The following is an 18,754-nucleotide window of genomic DNA, read 5'->3' on the forward strand; positions in this document are numbered from 1 at the left end:
ACCGACCCCTGCAAGCTGTCCTCTGCCTGCCGCATGTACGCTGTGGCGCTGCAGCGCACGCGCGCACACACATAAATAAACGTAACAACTCGTAGGTGGCGCACGCCTTTAATCCCAGCACTCGGGAGGCAGAGGCAGGCGGATCTCTGTGAGTTCGAGGCCAGCCTGGTCTACAAAGCTCCAAAACGATACAGAGAAACCCTGTCTCGAAAAACCAAAAAAAAAAAAAAAAAAAAAAAAAAAAGAAAATGTAAAGTTCAGAAGTGTGGAGAGCTGGCTCAGTGGTTAAGAGCACTTGCTGCTCTTGCAAAGGACCCTGGTTTGATTCCCAGCACCCACATGGTAGCTGACAGTCACCTGTAACTCCAGACCCAGGGGGTCTGATGCCTTCTTCTGACACACGCGGTACACATGCGTACACACGCAGGCAAAACATCCATACACATTAAATAATCAAATCTAAAAAAGTAAACAAGGGACCTGGAGAGATGGCTCAGAGGTTAGGAGCGCTGGCTGCCCTTCCAGAGGACCCGGGTTCAATTTCCAGCACACACATAGCAGCTCACAACTATCTGTAACTCCAATTCCAGGGGATCCGATCCCCTCACATAGATACATGTAGACAAAACACCAATTCACATAAAATAAAAATAAGTAATTAAAAAGGTAAATGATTTGAAGTTCAAGTAGTGCTGAAAGTTAAATGACACAAGCTGTTTTGTGAACATTATTTTTATTAGCATGTGCACACATGAGGTGCATGTATGTGCACAGGGGGTGCAAATATGTGCGTGCGTGTAAGGCCAGACAGACCACAACATTGAGTGTCATCCTCAGGAATGCCGTCCGCTTCCTTTGAGAAAGGGCTCTCATTGGCCTGGAGTTCACATGAGACTAGATCACTAGCCAGTGAGCCCCGTGAATCCTCCCGTCTCTGTCTCCCAGTGCGGGGTTACAAGTGGGTGCCAGCATGCACCGCATTTTTATGTGGGCTCTGGTGTCAGACTCAGTTCTTCTTGCTTGCAAAGCAAGTCCTCCATTGTCAGTGTCATCCCCCTCCCCCAGCCCCAGTAGTAGCTATTTTAATAGCTCCCATGGCAGTAAACCCCTGGATGACAAAAGTCTGCCCGGGATGATTGCAGATTGCAGCTATAAGCCCAGCCGATACCTGCTATGAGGAAACCCTGTCGACACTGAGGTACGCTGAGAGGTAAGTGGCTTGTGAACAGCAGCTAGTCCCGTGTCCCAAGTCCTTTCAGCAGTCTGCTACTAGACGGCTTCGCGTTTGGGGCGGGAGTCCAGGAGAAGGAGAGTAAAGACTAGTGAAAGAGGAATGGAAAAATTAAACATCCTCTGTGCTTGCTGCTCTCTCGGGGATGCTCAGAAGCTACTCTGGGCCTTAGTGTGGTGCACGCCTTTACTCCCGGCACGTGGGAGGCACATGCAGGTGGATCTCTGTGAGATCAAGAGCTCCAGCCAGGTGAGAACCCTTCTCAAGAAAACAAAACCCTGCAGTTCAGACTATGCCTCTGAGGACCGCCTCTCCTGAACTGCCCTCCAGACACTTTTGAGCCAGGGAGCCCTTTCCTGTGAGTGAACCCCTGCCCCTCTCTCTCACTGCCCAGACACGGGACTGCTGCGTGCCCTGACATTCTCCCCCAGCATCTGCTGTGCAAGCTCACATCTGTAGCTAGAACTTGACTTTAGCCATGTCTAGAATGTTCTTTTCTCCTGCCTATCCATGCAGCCCTGCTGACAGTGGATCTCTGGGCAGGATGCACAGAGCAGCGCTGGGTTCTCTATACTGTTTCCAACCTTGTGCTTAGAGCAAGGCCCATTGGAATCTTTACATTTCTCTTGTGAAATGAAAGGGTGAAACATAAAACACCTGTGAGTTTAATCCCCGACATCACGGTAATAATAGCATAAGATACCCTGTTAAATTTAAATTTCAGAGAATGAGTCATGTTACGATATGCCTGAGCTCTCTGTGGTGACACTGGGAATAGGGTGAAGAATAGAAACCTCTGAGATGACTGTAGCCTGTTGTTGTAGAATAGTATTTTAACATGTGTTTCATTTGTTGATGCTGTGAACTATTTGTATAATGATACAAACATGTGCTGCATTCTTTTGCGTTGCATTTGTTTAAATCTGTGAAGCTGTGTTACTTTGCCTGTCCAAAACACCTGACTGGTCTAATAAAGAGCTGAATGGCCAATAGCAAGGCAGGAGGAAGGATAGGCAGGGCTGGCAGGCAGAGAATAAATGGAAATCTGGGACGAGAAGATCAAAGAGCAAGAAAAGGAGGAAGAGAGGATGCCATCAGGGGCAGCCACACAGCCAGCTATGGAGTCTGAAGGAAAGAAATACAGAAATAGAGAAAGGTAAAAGCCCAGAGGCAAAAGATAAATGGGATAATTTAAGTTAAGAAAAGCAGACAAGAAACAAGACAAGCTAGGGCCAGGCATAAGGATAAGCTTCTGTGTGTTTGGGAGCTGGGTGGCAGCTTTTTTCCGGGGTTTTGATTGTTGATGAGCTACATTCTTGAATTAACCAAGTGTTGTCAGGACCTAGGACATTCAGAGGCCTAACTTGGGACTCAGCTGAGCTTTGTGAGTTTGTGTGAACCATGTAGGTTACTTAGATCAGTTTTGTTCTAATGGTTGCAGATGTGTCTAGCCTGTGGCCCACGGGCCCACATTGCATCCTACGCTAGCTATGAATGTGGCCCAGAAACTTGGAGATGACACGGTGTCAAAAGGCTGGCCCCTCCTGGTAGTGAAAACTAACACGATTCTGCCTGGGATCCGAGCTTGCTACCCCAGGGCTGGTGGTACAGGCCTGACTGCAAAGGGGCCTGAGACAGTGTTTGCCATTGCACGGCAGGGCTAAAAAGGTTCAGAACAGAGCTACGATCAACACCTGCACAGCGGTGAGAGCGGTCAGGGCTGAGGACAAGCTGCTGCTTGCATTCGGGGGCACCGGAGCGCCAGGTAAGTCAAGTTAGCAGGCTATGCTCAGCCACACGTGACACCAGAGGCCGGTTGGAGGGACTGAGGGGTGACCTGCTCAGCCGCTGGGCTGGGGAGGGAGGACTGGCCGGGAGAGAGGGTGGGAGGGAGGGCACACACTCTTCAAGGACCTTCCGGATCAGCCTTATTCCAGCTGTGACATCCGTGTGGTCTCCTTTGCCACTGACAGGAAACGGCAGCCTGCGCTTTCCCACACTGCTCACACACAGGGCAGGCACACCCGAGAGGACACATGTCCAGGCTTCGTATGCTGACCTCGGGCATCCCCTGCAACAAAGCGCTGCCTCAGTTAGAGCAGACACAGACGCTGGTCCGTGCCTGGCTCTGCTGGTCGCACAGTTCTGGGTGTCAACACACACGAAGCATCTAATTCCCACTATTCATAAACCCAGACGTGAAACATGAAAAGACAGTGCCAGACAAATCCGTCATTCCTTCTGAACCTCTGGTCGGATGGGAATTCCCTGAACAGATGGTCACACGCCTGAACACATGAAAAGGAGGAGAGGGGAGAGTTAGCCCAGGCTGCCGCCTGCAGCAGAACTGAGCCCATGAGTCTTCACACAGATGCAGCTCAGTTCCCCGCTGCTGCTGTCGCCCTGCACCTCACTTTTGATGATGCATAAGGTCCCTCCCTCTCTCTAGAGCACCCAGCTTGTTTTCTGGCAGAATGGCAGCTGAGGACTCGGGAGACCTGGGCCCACCTGCTGGCACAGGCACAGAAGGAGTGGGAGGAGCAATATGCGGCTCTCTCCCAGGTGAGGCTCACACGGTCACTCTCCCTGGCAACTGACTGACAGCCTGCTCAGCTGCCCGGCTCCAGACTGTGGTGAGGATGGAGCTGGAGCCTGAAGGGAATCCAGGGGGTCATGGCGTACTGATGAAACAGGTCATGTTGTGAGCACAAAGTTCATCATTATTGTTGTTTTGGGTGCTGGGATGAAATCCAGGGCCTTGCCAATGCCAGGCAAACCTCTGTGCAGCACCAAGTCACACGCCAGCTTCTGAGGCGGGCTGTGCATGTCATGGGTAGTAAGGAGGACACCCCCCCTCCCTGCCTCACCCGAATCTTGTTCTTGGCCATGAGGCTCCAAGGAAACGCCCAAGTCTTGGACCAGACCTGCAACTCTTGGAAGAGCGGGGAGAACGCAACTTGAATTCACGAAGGTTCATGAAGTTCAGAATAAATCTCAGATGGTGGGGGTAGAGTAGGGTGTGGGTTGTGGTGTCAAGATCCCAGATCAACTTAGAGATCAATGATTATGAAAGTCGAGGCAAAACTCGTGCCAGCAGAAACCCCATTAAATAGCATCCTGCAAGGGGGGAGGTGGCCCTGTGAGACTCTGGGTCTAAGTGGGATTCAGGTCTCCAAAACTATTTCAGTGAACAACAACCACCTGGACTTTCATGTTCTCTACTCTTAATCAGAAGGAATTTCAGGATCTAAAAACCGCCCTAAGCCACAGTGTCTTCTCCAGTTCTGTTTGTCCATCCTCCATAAGCACAATTGGGCCCTGCCCTGTGAGGAAGACTGGGATGCAGTTGGGCGTCACTGAGGGAGAAGGCAGTATGCCACTCTGCCATTACCAAGTCAGCTAGCAGCAAGTTAAGACACTCAGGGAGGGGGCCACGGAGGTGAGGGGGAAGCGGGGTGCAAGGAGATGGAGGAACCAGGGGCCTGAAGAAAACAGGCGAGGCAGGATAAAGGAGGGTGGGCAATAGAGGATGGCTGGAGAAGGGAGGGAGGGAGGCCCTGGGCCTTGGGACAGGCTGCCCGGACAGCTGCCCTTCTCATAGGTCCCTGGGGCAGGCTCAGGTGTCTACAGGCTTGTCTGTCTTTCCAGGAGCAGCAGATGGTGAAGGCTGTCCCACACCTCCTCAATGTCAATGAGGACCCACAGCTCACGGGGGTCCTCAAGTACTTCATTCCCAATGGTACTTGGTCCTGCTGCTCCCCTTGCCCTACCCCTGCCACCCCATATCCTTCCTCCCTCTCTTCCTCCCCTTTTCCCTCTTCCCCTCCATCCCTCCTTTCTTTCCTCTTTCCCTCCTTCTTCCTTTCCTTTTTTTGATATTTTAAATATTTTATTAAGACCATACAACATAAAATTCACCTCTTCAACCACTCTTGAGTACAGCGCAGAGGTTCTAAACCATCACCACATCTATTTCCAGAACTTTCCACCTTTACCTCAAACTGAAACTCTGTACCATTACAAGCTGCCTCCCTACTCTTCTCTCTGAGTCCTGGGTGACCACCATTCTCCTTTGTGTGTCTGGATTTCCCCATGCATGGTGCCTCACAGCAGCAAGGTCACACCACACTTGTCTTTCCTGTCTGTCTCAGTTCACTGAGTATCATTAACTCACTCAGGCATTTCTTCCCTTGCTAAGGTAAATGGCCCCTATCAGATACCTACACTGCATGGTGTTTATTCATCACCCACGTGTGACTACATCACATTTGCCTGGTGGCTTCTGAGGAGATGGCGGCCTTTGGAATGTCTCTCCAATGTGTGTGCTACTGAATGGGTCAGCATTCGATCCCTGTTCCTCCTCCCGGGCTGCTGTGCACTCTAAGCCATGTGCAGGATGGTGGCAGGAGGACAGTCAGGAGCTGGGGGGATTCAGTGCACCCTGAGGGGCCAGCCACCACACAAACGGAGCTTCTAAGAGCACTTTTATTAAGTTAGGGATCTTAACACAATGAGAGCAAAAAGCAAGTTCATGTACAGGCAATGTTATGATTGGCAGCTCCAATTGGAAAACAAAACAAAACCTCTTGGATGCTCTTATTTGAAGGAAAAAAATGCCACTTTCAAATTATCAAACACATTACTTCATCACGGCCAAATGCTGACGATTTGAAGATAAACTGTCCCAACTCTTTCCAGGCTCCTGTGACGTTGGTCGAGCTGCTACAAACACTATCTGTCTTCAAGGCCTGGGGTAAGAACATCACCCATCCCAAACCAGAGGATACCAACTTCTCAGTCCAGAGGTCTGTCTTGTTATGTTTTAGATGTTTGAGAGAGGATCTCACTATGTAGCCCAGGTTGGCCTCAAACACGAAATCACCCTGCCTCCTCCTCCGAGTGTTGGGTTGTCAGACTTGTAGCATGTTTCACAGGGGAAGGTTCTGGAAAGTCATCCGGTCATAGGGGAGCCAAGCTGTTAGGTCCTGCTGGATGGGCAATATTAAAGTTCCCAGGCCTCCTTCGACTCCTCCAATGCTTGGGAAGAGTGCTTACAGAAGTCCAGTGTATGGTGCACACCTCCTGTTTCCTTCCGCTCATCTTGGAAGAAAGGGACACCAGTGGCTAAAGCCTGCAAGACAGAACCCCACAAGCAGAAGTAAGGAGACCCTGCAAAAAACTAGGGGAGACGAAAGGCCCAGTACATCGTGGAGTGTCTTTCATGACTGTACCTTCAGGTGGCTGTATCCTCAGCTGCTTGAAGCAACTTTTCTAATTTTAGAATTAATGTATATGTTTTAGTTGGCACCATAGTCACATGTATGTGTGTTCTGTAGAGTGATTTTTCAGGACACATGCAATGGTTAACATGTACCAGGGATTTTGAAGCATTCAGCCAATGACTTAGAGCATCCTAAGCTTATACTGTAGAGCACCAGATGCTCTCTTCCTATCAAGCGCCACCCGTGGCCATTAACCATTCCTGGCCCCTCTCCACTCTCCACCTCCCCACCCCGGCTATGGCAACCACTCTCCTATTCTTTACCTCCTTGATGCCAGTGTTTTGACCTCCTCGTGTGGGTGAGAAATGTGGTTGTCTGTCTTTCTGCACCTGCTTGATTTCATACTGATTCCAGTAGCATCCATGTTGCTGACGTCATGGGAATCCATTCTTTCTTTCTGGTCAAATAGTTTCTGCTGGTGTACTTACAGCACATCTTTTTTTAAAGATTTATTTATTTATTATACATAGTGTTCCCATCTGCATGTATGCTTGTACACCAGAAGAGGGCACCAGATCTCATTACAGATGGTTTTGAGCCACCATGTGGTTGCTGGGAATTGAATTCAGAACCTCTGGAAGAACAGCCAGTGCTTTTAACCTCTGAGCCAGCTCTCCAGCCCTACAGCTCATCTCTTTACTACCTTTTGATGGACATAGGTTTATTCTACATCTTGCTATTGAAACCTGTTTTCATTTCTCCATTGCTAGCTTGTAGCTTTCAAGGACTTGTGATGGTCTCTGTAGCTGGTGGTTCCTGGGGGTGGGCCCCCAGCGAGGGTTTGTTCTGTGAATAGAATAGCATCTTCCTTGTCTTCCAACTCCCTGCACTCTTCCAGGGCCAGCCCTACAGCCTCCAATAGCCTATGAACCACAGCACTGTGTGGGGTGAGGGACAGTGAGAGCTTCCCTATTGATCACATTGTGCAACTGAGCCAACCATGAAATCATAACCTACTGGACCACCCAGACACACTCTCGTATGCTTAGAATTTCAGATAAACATGCTTCCTTCGTGAATTTGGAAGGTAAAGTGACAGTCGCCCCACACAGCAAGTGCAAGGTTGTTGTTAATGGGATACCCGTCACCAACAGGACGAAGCTGCAGCATTTGGTATGCTCCTTGCCCAGCCACAGAAGTGCCTTAGTGCTACCCTCAAGATGGTGGCAGGGGTGGGAGGGGGCTGGGACAGGACTCTCTTGTGAAATGTCTCCTGTCACACTGAGAGGGACTGGCCAGGCCTGGGGCTTCCTACCTCTGCCGGACTGCATAGGCTGGGGTGACAGACCTGCACCGTGTCTGGGAAACACAAAGAGGGTGGAAATGGATATTCTGCAAGACCCTTCCCAGTGCTCTCATTTGGTGATGTCTGAGGCTTAAGAGAGCCTGCTGGGGAGTGATGAGTTACGTGCTTACACCATTCCCTGCTCCAATTTGTTCTGCTCCCTCCTTGGAGTCTCCATTACCACAGTGGCTATACTGGCTACCACAAGCCTTCTCCCTTCACCAGACACTGTATACAGAAGTCACCAGCCTCTGACAGGTAGCTCAGCCATGACCATTTCAGAAGCACTGGGTGAGCCCTCCTAGCTTCGCTGTCCAGCACATGCCCCATCCCAAGGACTTCCTTTGGTGGACCAGCAACAGTGTGGTCTACCCCACCGAACCCACCCCCCCACATCACGTCTGCACCTAAATCTCCTGCCCTCTCAGGGGTCCTCTGTAGTCCTAGTCTGAATCGGAGCCATCGCGCTCCATACCTATGCTTTCTTCTGAGACTCTACCTCATCCCGGAAGAGGTTTGAGCCTGGGTGGTCTTGGAGACAAGAGCGTTCTCAGCCCTTTCCACTCTGGCTTGAGTAGAAGTCTGGGTCCCCAGAGCAGGCCAGGCCTTTCCTCCTAAGCTCTCCTCCCCAGGACCGCATCATCTTGGGATCCAACAGTGCCTTCCTCTACATCGGGTTTCCCTCAGAGCGAGGTGGTGAAGATTTAAGCAAATTCGACTATGACTTTTTCCAGCTGGAACGGGCAGCTGCTGAGGGAGTGAGTGTCGGCATGCTTGGTGAGCAGTCCTGGACCCGCCTTCGGGCATCTCCCTGTGAATTCATGGAGTCAGGATACAGCATGCAGGAAGCTAGAATTTGAGCATTCGCTTTCTTGCTCTCTTGCCCTCTTGCCCTCTTGCCCTCTCGCTCTCTCGCTCTTTCCCTCCCCCTCCCCCTCCCCCTCCCCCTCTGTGCATGCTGGCCATAAAATCCAAGGCTTTGTGTTCTTGCATGCTAGACGAGTACTACATCCTCAGCCCCAAAATCTGGTCTTCGTAGAAACAGAAAACCGAATACCTGTCAAAGATGTGTTGAACTCACTAGCCCTTCCCTAGGGATGAGGGTGAAGATTGTCCACCATGTGAAGCTTGGTACGGGAGAGTGTTACATGCAGGAAGTGGGGTCCAGAATGTTGAGATGCGTTTCATGGGTGTTAGATGCAGGCCTTCAGACCATGGAGGGCTCAACAGTGCGCACTGTGAGAGCCTGCTCTGGGCTGGAAAGATGGTGAGGGGCAAGATTCAGGCCTTGCTCTGGAAGAAGTTGCAGCTCTAGGTTTCTGAGTGGAGCACCCCTTTGCCCCTCAACCTACCCTCTATCCCTGCACTACCTAGGATTCCTCACAGGTTCCTAGAGGTTCCATCCTGTGCCCATCCACCTTAGGTGGGGACTCCTAACACCTTCCCATACTTCCTCGCCCAGCCCCAAGTCACAGGCACAGGGTTGGCTGGACCCCACTGAGGTCTTTGTAATGTGCTGGCTTCTCGGGGGGAGGCACCTATACTCTGTTTGCCCTAATAAAGCCACAAGTGAGGGCATTAGGGTGCTGAGATTACAGGTATGAGCCCCCATACCTAGCTCTGTTTTGGTTTTTCAGATCTCACTAGGTAACCAAGGCTAACTTGAAACTCACTATGTAGCCCAAGCTGGTATGAACTTGTTGGCCTGCTTCAGCCTGCTGAGTATTGGGATTAAAGATGTATGCTATCACACCAATATTCTGCTGAAGTTCTTGATACAAGTCCAAGGCCAGGGTTAGCAAGATGACTCGGTGGCTAAGAATGGTAGCTTCATGGCTATGAGGCCATGCGTTTATACCATCATCCACAGGAGACAGAGACAAGAGGGGTCTGTGCAGCTTGGTGGCCGCTTGTCTAGGTTCATGGAGAGATGCTGTCTCAGGGAAATAAGGTAGAAAGTGATAGCGGAGGATGCTTGACACCCTTTGCTCTCTGCATGCACACCTGTACACATACACACATGCATACGTACGCACCCAATCACAACGAGACTATCCACAAATAACCCACCTTTTCATTGAGTTCTTCATAACTGACTGTATAGAATTCCTTCCCAGAATGGGGACAGCGATGACAGGAAGTTCATCAAACCTCAGGCCCTGGGTTGAAGCACTTGATGGAGGGTTCTCAAGGCACCTGGTGGGAAGTTCTGAGACTTTGGTGCCATGTGTCCCATGGGCAGGGAGTCTCTAAAGAGAAGACAGGTCACAACCCAAGGCAGTACTCCTCCAAGTCTGGAAAGGGGATCAGGGCCTCCCATAGTCTCTACAACCCTTCCTCCATAGCACCCAGACACAACTTGGAGTAAGAACAGGTTACTCTCTGGGCCACTAAGGATTCAGCCCCTCCTCTGGCTTCTACTTACTTTAACCCTCCTTCCTGGACAGTCCAGAACTACACTGGACTTGAGGGTCTTGAAATCAAGGACAAGGATAGCCAAGATTTCAAGGTAGTGATGAACAATTGTAACAGCTGAGTGTGTGTTCTTTGTGGCAGCTGGAAAGTATCATAGAACAAGCCACAGACTCTCTTTCTCCGTGACTCTCACTAGGTACCATGAGCCCCGGAGATGGCCGAGCTGACCCCAGTGTCTTAGCTGTGTTCCAGGACTACATCAAACTCATGCCGCTGGTAGTGGAAGCAAATCAGATGAGTGAGGAGCTAGAGAAGGTGACCTTTCACCCCCTGATGATGGCACATCAGGTCCCCAAAGGCCTAGGGAAGGGTGGAGCTTTTCCCATGATGGCACTGAGAGCTAGTGACAGAACTAGACTAACCCTCAGGCCTTCTCAGCCAGCTTACTTATCAGAGCCACCAGCATCCCAGACCAACACTTACTGGGGACACCGCCGATGTCCCCAGTGCCTCTCCAGCACCTCAGTGGCTGATATGCCACAGAGGGGACTTGGTGACGCATGATCCCACACAAGAGCTTTGGAGGGAATTAGCCAACTTAGGAAGCACAAATGTTAGTGCCAGGGTACCACTGGGAAATGTTGATGCTCTGCAGGAACTCCAAGGAACAAGAGGAGCCAGGCTGTGTTCCTTAGCAAACCTGGGGCTGGGAAGAGAGAGGAAGAGACCTCAAGAGGAGCATGAACTAGAGGATGGCTGAGTGAGCTGTCTCTTTGCCAGGGGCTGAAAATGGAATTGAAGGTGAAGAACTTAGCATCGTCAGATTCCAGGGGCTACGACCTCCAGAAAGAAGTCATGGTGAAGGTGACCAAACCACGGACTCGCCAGGTAGGACCCCGTCAGTGGGGAGGTAGGACCCCGTCAGTGGGGAGGCACGCGTCTCCTCAGGAGGCTTCCAACGTACACAGGGAACCTTTGTCAGCTGCATCCCGGAGACCTAGACAAAAACCCAGATGTTCGGAGGAGGAGCTGAGTCTGGGGACCCTCTGCCATCCCAGTGCCAGTTCCTAGGATCTTTTCTGGTGACACTGTATGTACTTAGTCGGGCTGCTATTGCTGTGAGGAAACACCACAACCAAAGGCAACTTGGAGAAAAGGGTTCATTTCACTCATGCTCCCATGTGACAGCTTGTCACTGAGAGCCATGACAGCAGGAACTCAAGCAGGGCAGGAACTGGGAGGCCATGGAGGGGGCTGCTTGCTGGCTTGCTCCTCATGGCCTGCTCAGCCTGCTTTCATATAGAACCTAAGACCACCAGCCAATGGCGGCCTGAACCATATGCTCAGAAAGACTGTATCAATTACTAATTAAGAAATGCTCTACAGACCTGCCCAAAGCCTGCATGTCTCCCTCCCTCCCTCCCTTCCTCCCTCCCTCCCTTCCTCCCTCCCTCCCTCCCTTCCTCCCCGCCCCTCCCCACCCTCCCTCCCTTCATTCCTTCCTTCCTTTCAAGGCAGCATTACAGTCAGGAATACACAGAGACCTTGTCTGGGGGGAAAAGCCTGCAAGTTACCCAGATGGTGAAGGTGACCATGTCTCTCTGTGTGGTGCTTCTTGGAGGCCACAGAGACAAAAAATCTGTTTATTGTGCAACTGTCCCATTAAAGGGGAGGTTCATGGTGATAAGGCCTTATCTGTTGACTTTTGTTTTTATTCTAGTTGCCTAGAGAAGGGGTTGTTAGTTTTACCTCATACCACTTTTGATGGGACACTTTCAGTCAAGAAAATTTCCATCTGGATTTCTGTATATTGCAGCGTAAGCTTCTCTCCATAGCAGATATCCACAGAGGCCTTGTGCTTGCCCAGTGAGAGGACAGGAACTCCTGTCCTGGGCTTATTGATCACTGATGAACGCCTGAACAAGAATGAAACCCCTTTGTGGGCATCTGAGAAAGGAAGCTAGTGCGCCTGTGTGCTTAGCTACAAGGAAGTTGGAAGGGTCGTCCCCCAGCACAGGGCCGCGCATCTGTCATGGAGTCACTTGGCTTTTCTGTAGACCCCTGTTCTGTGTTTATCATCTGTTGTCTATAACAAACTCTCACTCATGACCTTTGATCTCTGTAGCCTGACAGTTCAACACGGGTCTTGCTGAGCCAGGTTGTTCTGGGGAAAACCTGTGGTTAAATCAATTTCCTTGCCTTTTCCAACTTCTAGACACCACCAATACACCTTGGCTCAGGGCCTCTATCTTTAATGAGCCATAAGTTATCTCTCTGGCTCCATTTCCATCACATTAAATCGGGTGTTCTGGAAAGGCCTCAGAAAGCTGTTTGATGAGAGCAGTATGTGGTCTTCCTGAAACTCCACCCATTAGGAGGAGCAGTATGTGGTCTTCCTGAAACTCCACCCATTAGGAGGAGCAGACTGGAAAAAAAGAGATGGGTTGTTTAAGCAGCAAATGAGACAACACATGGCCTGGGGGTTTGAATAATAATGGCCCCCATAGACTCATATATTTGAATGTTTAGATTCTAGTTGGTGGAACTCTTTTGGGATTAGGTGTCTCCTTGTTGGAGGAGAGGTATGTCACTAGAAGTTCATGGAAGGCCCTGTCTCTGTCTCTCTGTTTCTCTCTCTGTTTCTCTCTCTGTTTCTCTCTCTGTTTCTCTCTCTCTCTCTCTTTCTGTCTCTCTCTCCATCTCTCCATCTCTCTCCCTCTCCCTCCCTCCCCCTCCCCCTCCCCCTCTCGTGGATCAGTATGTAAAGCTCCCAGTTACTGCTCAGGGCCAGGCCTACCTACCCGCTGCCATCCTACCTTCCGTGATGATCATGAACTAACCCTCTGACACTGTAAGCAAGTGCCCAGTTGAGTGTGTTCTTTTACAGGTTGCCTTGGTCGTAGTGTCTCTTCACAGAAACAGGAAAGTAATTAAGATGCTGGGTGACCCCCCTTTGCATTCCTAGGTATGGATTTGGTCAAAAGCCAAGTTTATCAATAGGAAATTCCTGATGGAGGAACTTTACCAGCGCTTCCTAGAGAGTGAAGACAGCCAGGTGGCTCAGGAAGATGACCCTTTCTGGGACCCTGTGGAGGTTGTCCACTTGGGCTCAGCACACATCTGGCTACAGTCCCTGGCTTACTGCATGATGCTGGAGGAGCAGGTGGAGTTTCTGAACTGTGACGGACTGGAAGAGGCCGTGCTGCACATCCGGATAGCTCCCTGCTCCCCGGAGGGATGGTGAGTCTGGTGCCTCCCAGAGAGTTCAGAAAGAGCCGCGTTCTCATCAAGCGGGAGGGGAGCCAACTTGGTCCCTTAAGGGGTTACTGATGAGACAAGTGAATAGCTCATTTATGACTTGGCCTTATTGAATCCTATTCTTGCCAAATGTTCAGCATCAGAGACAGCTCGGCACTGCCCTGGGGAACCAAGGGATGAGGACATCACACAGGGTAGAAGATGGAGTGAGGAACCCTAAGTCCTAACCCTGGGTTGGTTCTGTGAGGGGCACCTTGGAAGGAAGCCTATGCTGTGGACATGCTTACCCACAGCCTGCTCCTGGCACGTTGGAGGTCTGGCATCCACCCCACCGGGTGCTTGTCACACTTAGCAGGCATCAGAGCCAGAAGCAGAAAGTTGGTTTTTTGCTCACCCATCTCTATTCTTGGCAGAGGCCAGAACTTTGCTCCTTGGCTTGAGGGGAGTGTTGGGTGTCTGGACTCCATCTGTGCTGTCCTTGAACTCGTTTTATTTATTTTTTGTTTTAGATCATAGGATGTTTATATAAAAGAAGGTATTTTAGCAATCCTAAGCACAGAGGTGGCAGGAGTCCTGGGCTGGGCACAAACATCCAGTGTGACCTTTTGTCTTGAAGAGGAAACCTACTTGAGAAGGGATAGGAGACCTCAGTGGTCTGGGTCCAAAAGGCCAAGCTGACCACAACCTCAGTGTCTATAGGACTTCAGGTCATGGAAGAGTCACCTGTCTACACCAGCTATCTCAGCTGCCCAGGGGTCACACTGAAAATGAACAGCATGTGACATTCTTCTGTGTAAGTTTTAGACTTTCTGAGCAGGGTTGACATGAAGTCCCCAGTTAGAAAGCTGTCCCAATTGGCTTCTGATGACTCTGGACCAGGAGTGACTTACAAAGGTAGATGACAGATTAGGCTGCAGCATGTGAGCAGGCAGCTGGCCCTCCCCCTCCCCAGTGGGACCAACCTCAGTCTTCAGTGTGGGTTTAGCACCATATCCATACACACTATTTGCATGATGTTTGGACTCTTCTCTGGGCTTGTGAGCTATTGGAGATGGTATCTTTTCCAGAAGCACATGCAGAACCAGCTCCTCAGTGAATGGATTCTACAGCAGATATTACCACCCAACCCTTCTTTAGGACAATCATCTATCTCTGTCTGTCTCTTAAGGACTCTTTCATTCCTGAGACATTGAGTGCTAATTAGCCTGGGTCCAGCCTAATGCAGAGACTGATGTTCAACTCTTGTCTGTAGGGCGTGTGGTGAGGAAGACATGGTTATTGACCCTCTGGAGCTCCTGGGCAAGAGGATTGACTTCCAGATTCACATTGTTGGGTGCCTCGGTGTCAAGTGGCTAAAGGAAGATTCGACCCGGGGCATTCAGATGGGGTACATCACCTGCTGCACACACCACCTATGTGGCTCCCGGTGGGAGGGGCCGGCTCTCCTTTACAAGATGAGTTTGCTCAACTTCAGAATGGCTACTTTCCCCATGAGGTAGAGAAGCCACATTGCCCTCCACATTACTAGGATGGCTCCGGAGTCTCTTACATGAGTAAAGCAACAGGGTCAGATTTTTTAATTGTCACAGAAAAAATCCACCCAAGCTATGTTGTTTAAGTAAAGTGTATTATAATGGTATAGACACAACCAGAAAGAGTTAAATTCATTAGGTTCAAAGGATATTGAAAGGTAAAGAAAGGGTTCCTCAAGACGTGAAAAATGCCAGGTGGTGGTGGTGGTGGTGGTGGTGGTGGTGGTGGTGGTGGTGGTGGTGGTGGTGGTGGTGGTGGTGGTGCACGCCTTTAATCCCAGCACTCAGGAGTCAGAGGCAGGCAGATCTCTTGAGTTCAAGGCCAACCTGGTCTAAAGAGTGAGTTTCAGGACGGCAAGGGCTATAGAGAGAACCCCTGTCTCAAACAAGTAAAAATAAAAAACTGAACACCTCCCAAGGAGACTTAGCACTTTCGAGCATCCACATTGACTCTAAGCATTGATTAAACTCTTCCTCCCTGTTGGACTTACAAGCTCTATGAAATGATGTTCATGCTGAATAACAGGGTTGGAGGCAGAAACCACAAGACTCCACACAAGGCAGCTTCTCATCTAGCTGGCCCATCTGACTCTTCTCTTCACAGATGGGCCCTTTCTGGTAGTCAACTATGTTTTATATTCTTGCCTCAGGTACAAAATTTATGATCTCCCAAACCCTCTATATACCAAGCCTGTGTGGAAAAGTGTGAATCCCCAAATTGAAGAGACTGTCCATGTTGTAGCCTTGAGTGCATCTCGAGAGTTTCTGGATTATTTACTGACAAATGCCCTTATTGTTGATTTGTGGGGCCTCCAAGGTACCTTTTTACTCATTCTTTCCTACAGTGTGTTGTTCAACCAGATCTAATGCTGCTGGGGGGCGGTGTCTGTGGGTAACGTCATCTTCAAAGTTAACCTCAGCTCAGCGGCTCAGACTCTAATTTCTCTCCCACACTGCAGAAGGCTGTGCTGAGCTAGGCTTCTCTCAGATGGACATCCTGCTCCCAGGCGAGGGCCACATCATGGTAGACACCAAGAAATTTTCCAGTTTGAAGACTGTGAGCCAGGTGTGTACACAGGGCAGATCACAAGGGGCCGAACAAGCTTGGTGACAGCCCCTTAAGAAGTCATCCCTTCGGTCTAGGCCCTGCCCTATATGAAATGACAGACTATGGACACCCCCATGGAGGGCCTCACCCTCCCTGGGGGAATGAGGGATAACGGGGGGGGAATTGGGGGGAGGGCACGGGAGGAGGGGAGGGAATGGGAGAGGGACCTGGAACTGACTTGTGAAGCAACCTCGTTTCTTATCTAAATTTAAACTGGAAAATAAAATAAAATAAAAAAAAGAAGTCATCCCTTGAACGAAAGTGGGGTTTGTGCCTTTGTGTGTCCTGTGGGATCTAAACCTCTCCCTGCCTCCCCATTCCATCCTTGTTTACATGAGGTAGTATGAACCATTATTCTGGAAGGCTCTGCAGGTAATTCCACAAAAGCTGAGCTGATGTATCTTCTGTAGATCATGTCAAACCAGGTGCCAGAAATTTATCAGAAGCTGCTCAAGTTAGAGCAGGAGACGGAGCTACTCAGGGATGTTAACCGAGCCCTCAGACAAGAAAACCTGTTTCTCAAGACCTCACTGGAAACAACTGGTTCTGCTCAACAGGGTGAGAAATAGCACCACTCAGGTGGTTCATCTCATTCCCAACTCCCGCGTTTGGGATGTGCTATTTGTCTAGAATAGGAATTAGTTCAAAATAACATTCATTATTATAAGTATGCATACCTGAGTGTATGTGTGTCCACAGAGGCCAGCGGAGGGTGTCAGATGGGTCCCCTAGGACTGGAGCTACAGACGGTTGTGAGCCACCATGTGGGCACTTGGAATTGGACCTAGGTTCTCTGGAAGAGCAGCCAGTGCTCTTAAGTGTTGAGCCATGCCTCCAGCTCCATAAGAATAGGAAATCTTAAATGAGTTAATTCATATCTTAGACTGTAAACAAAAAAATAGAACCCTTTTTTCTTTTGCCCTGTAAGATTTCTTTGAGTGGGTCCAAAGAAATATGGTGATGAGACATTAACTATCACCAAAGCTGGGTGTGGTGGCACATTCTAGTACTCCGGAGGCAGAGGTAGATCTCTAAGTTTGATACCAATCTGGTCTACAGAGTTTCAGGACAGCTAGAGCTACATAGAGAAACCGTGTCTCAACAAAAACAAAACAAAACACAAAAGGCACAGAAATGCTTGAATACAGATGAAAAATACTTTTTTTTGTGCCCTAGCCCAGAGGCCAGATAATCCAGAGAGAGCTGCAGTGTCAGCACAGCTGCCGACAGCCAGAGAGGCTAAGCAAATGTGTGCTCAGCAAACCAGCTGTGATGTGCAGCTGGCCAGAGCTCTGAAGGTGTTCTATCGAGGCATGAGCATGGCCAGAGGACAGCTCCTCAGACTGAGGCAGTGCAGACCTCCTGTGAGTACCCAGCCTCCCTGCAACACCCGAACAACACTCCATTAAACCTACAGGAGGTGTGTGTGAGAGAGTGGATAAGCACATGGGTGTCTTAAAAGTATGGGTCCTAGCTGGGTGGCAGTGGTAGCGCCTGTCTTTAATCCCAGCACTTGGGAGACAGAGACCAGCCTGGTCTACAGAGTGAGTTCCAGGACAGCCAGGGCTACACAGAGAAACCCTGTCTCAAAACACAACAGAATTCTTGATGAGCTAGGAATCAAATGGACAGTCCTCATTCTCATCAGGAAATAGGCAGACGGAGGGCCCCATGATAAACAACTGATAACATTCCTTTCAAACAAGGAAAAGCCTAGGTTTCTGGCTAATCCACTCTGCAATTTCAGGTTTCAGTCAGCACAGTGAGGCAGCAAATACCAGTGTTGAGCACTTTACACTTAATAACCTAGTTCTCACAAACCCACACTAAAGACACTGTTGTTCAGGTACAGGTTAAGGGGCAGAGCTCCTTAGAAAGACAAAGAATTTATCAGGAAGACCAGGCTTGCAGCTGCTTATGGGAGAGCAAGAATATGTGAGAGGCAGGAGCTGAGGTCCAACCCTGCTTTACATGGATTCACAGTAACTAGACCTGGGCGTTCCTTTTCATGTATGCTTTACAATAAGAGGGAAATACTGGCTGGATGAAAGGCCCTGTGGTGGTTTGATCGTGACTGGCCCCCATAGGCTCACAGGGAGTGTGCTGTTTTTAACAAAATCTCACTTAATTTTACCAAGAGACTCCAGACCCAGATGCTGGGGTGAAAGCCTGCTAGCTCAGAGAGGCAGAGCAAACACCCAGTTGACCTTCCTCCTTCACCCACATCCCTGAAAAAAAGGACCTTCCTCCTACACCGTCTCAAAGCAAGCTACAATCTAACATTCTAACATAGAATTAAGATACCTGGCTTAAGAAAATCCATTTTTCATTTCATGCCAGTAAAGTGTACCTTTGGTAAATTATTCAAAACCTATGAGAATTCTGTTATTAGGAATCCATAGCCAGGTGGTGGGTCACACCTTTAATTCCAGTACTTGGGAAGCAGAGACAGGCACATAAGAGGAGTATTAATCTGTGTTTTTCATTGCTGCAACAAATCACATCCCCATAAATTCATAGCCATATTAGCCACATGTGGCTTTAATTTTCCTATTTGTCCTTTTACTTTATTTTACTTGAGATAAAGTTTCAATATCTAGAAGATGAGTATTTACCTCCCGAAGAGGCCAATCTCAATGCCAA

The 18,754-nt window shown here is 49.6% G+C and overlaps 1 protein-coding gene and 1 long non-coding RNA gene across 2 annotated transcripts in view; one reads left to right on the plus strand and one right to left on the minus strand.

The window, feature by feature from the left end:
• The window catches only part of LOC101837080 (kinesin-like protein KIF28P), a 44,096-nt gene that overhangs the window by 22,181 nt on the left and 3,161 nt on the right, over positions 1–18,754 (plus strand). Inside the window, exons 8-22 of the mRNA XM_040737430.1 lie at positions 1,143–1,210; positions 2,890–2,996; positions 3,681–3,793; positions 4,880–4,970; positions 5,930–5,984; positions 7,503–7,626; positions 8,431–8,575; positions 10,410–10,528; positions 10,994–11,101; positions 13,179–13,453; positions 14,724–14,858; positions 15,654–15,820; positions 15,963–16,069; positions 16,522–16,669; positions 17,288–17,475. Coding sequence (XP_040593364.1) covers positions 1,143–1,210; positions 2,890–2,996; positions 3,681–3,793; positions 4,880–4,970; positions 5,930–5,984; positions 7,503–7,626; positions 8,431–8,575; positions 10,410–10,528; positions 10,994–11,101; positions 13,179–13,453; positions 14,724–14,858; positions 15,654–15,820; positions 15,963–16,069; positions 16,522–16,669; positions 17,288–17,475 — 1,950 coding nt within the window. The remainder of the gene's footprint in view (positions 1–1,142; positions 1,211–2,889; positions 2,997–3,680; positions 3,794–4,879; positions 4,971–5,929; positions 5,985–7,502; positions 7,627–8,430; positions 8,576–10,409; positions 10,529–10,993; positions 11,102–13,178; positions 13,454–14,723; positions 14,859–15,653; positions 15,821–15,962; positions 16,070–16,521; positions 16,670–17,287; positions 17,476–18,754) is intronic.
• LOC121136680 lies at positions 5,699–11,397 on the minus strand. Its single transcript, XR_005873736.1, has 2 exons — positions 9,869–11,397; positions 5,699–6,362 (listed from the first exon to the last, which is right to left on the minus strand). It is a non-coding gene; the product is annotated as an uncharacterized LOC121136680 (long non-coding RNA).

This window comes from Mesocricetus auratus, unplaced genomic scaffold, assembly GCF_017639785.1.
Source record: "Mesocricetus auratus isolate SY011 unplaced genomic scaffold, BCM_Maur_2.0 Super-Scaffold_100676, whole genome shotgun sequence".
NCBI lineage: Eukaryota > Metazoa > Chordata > Mammalia > Rodentia > Cricetidae > Mesocricetus > Mesocricetus auratus.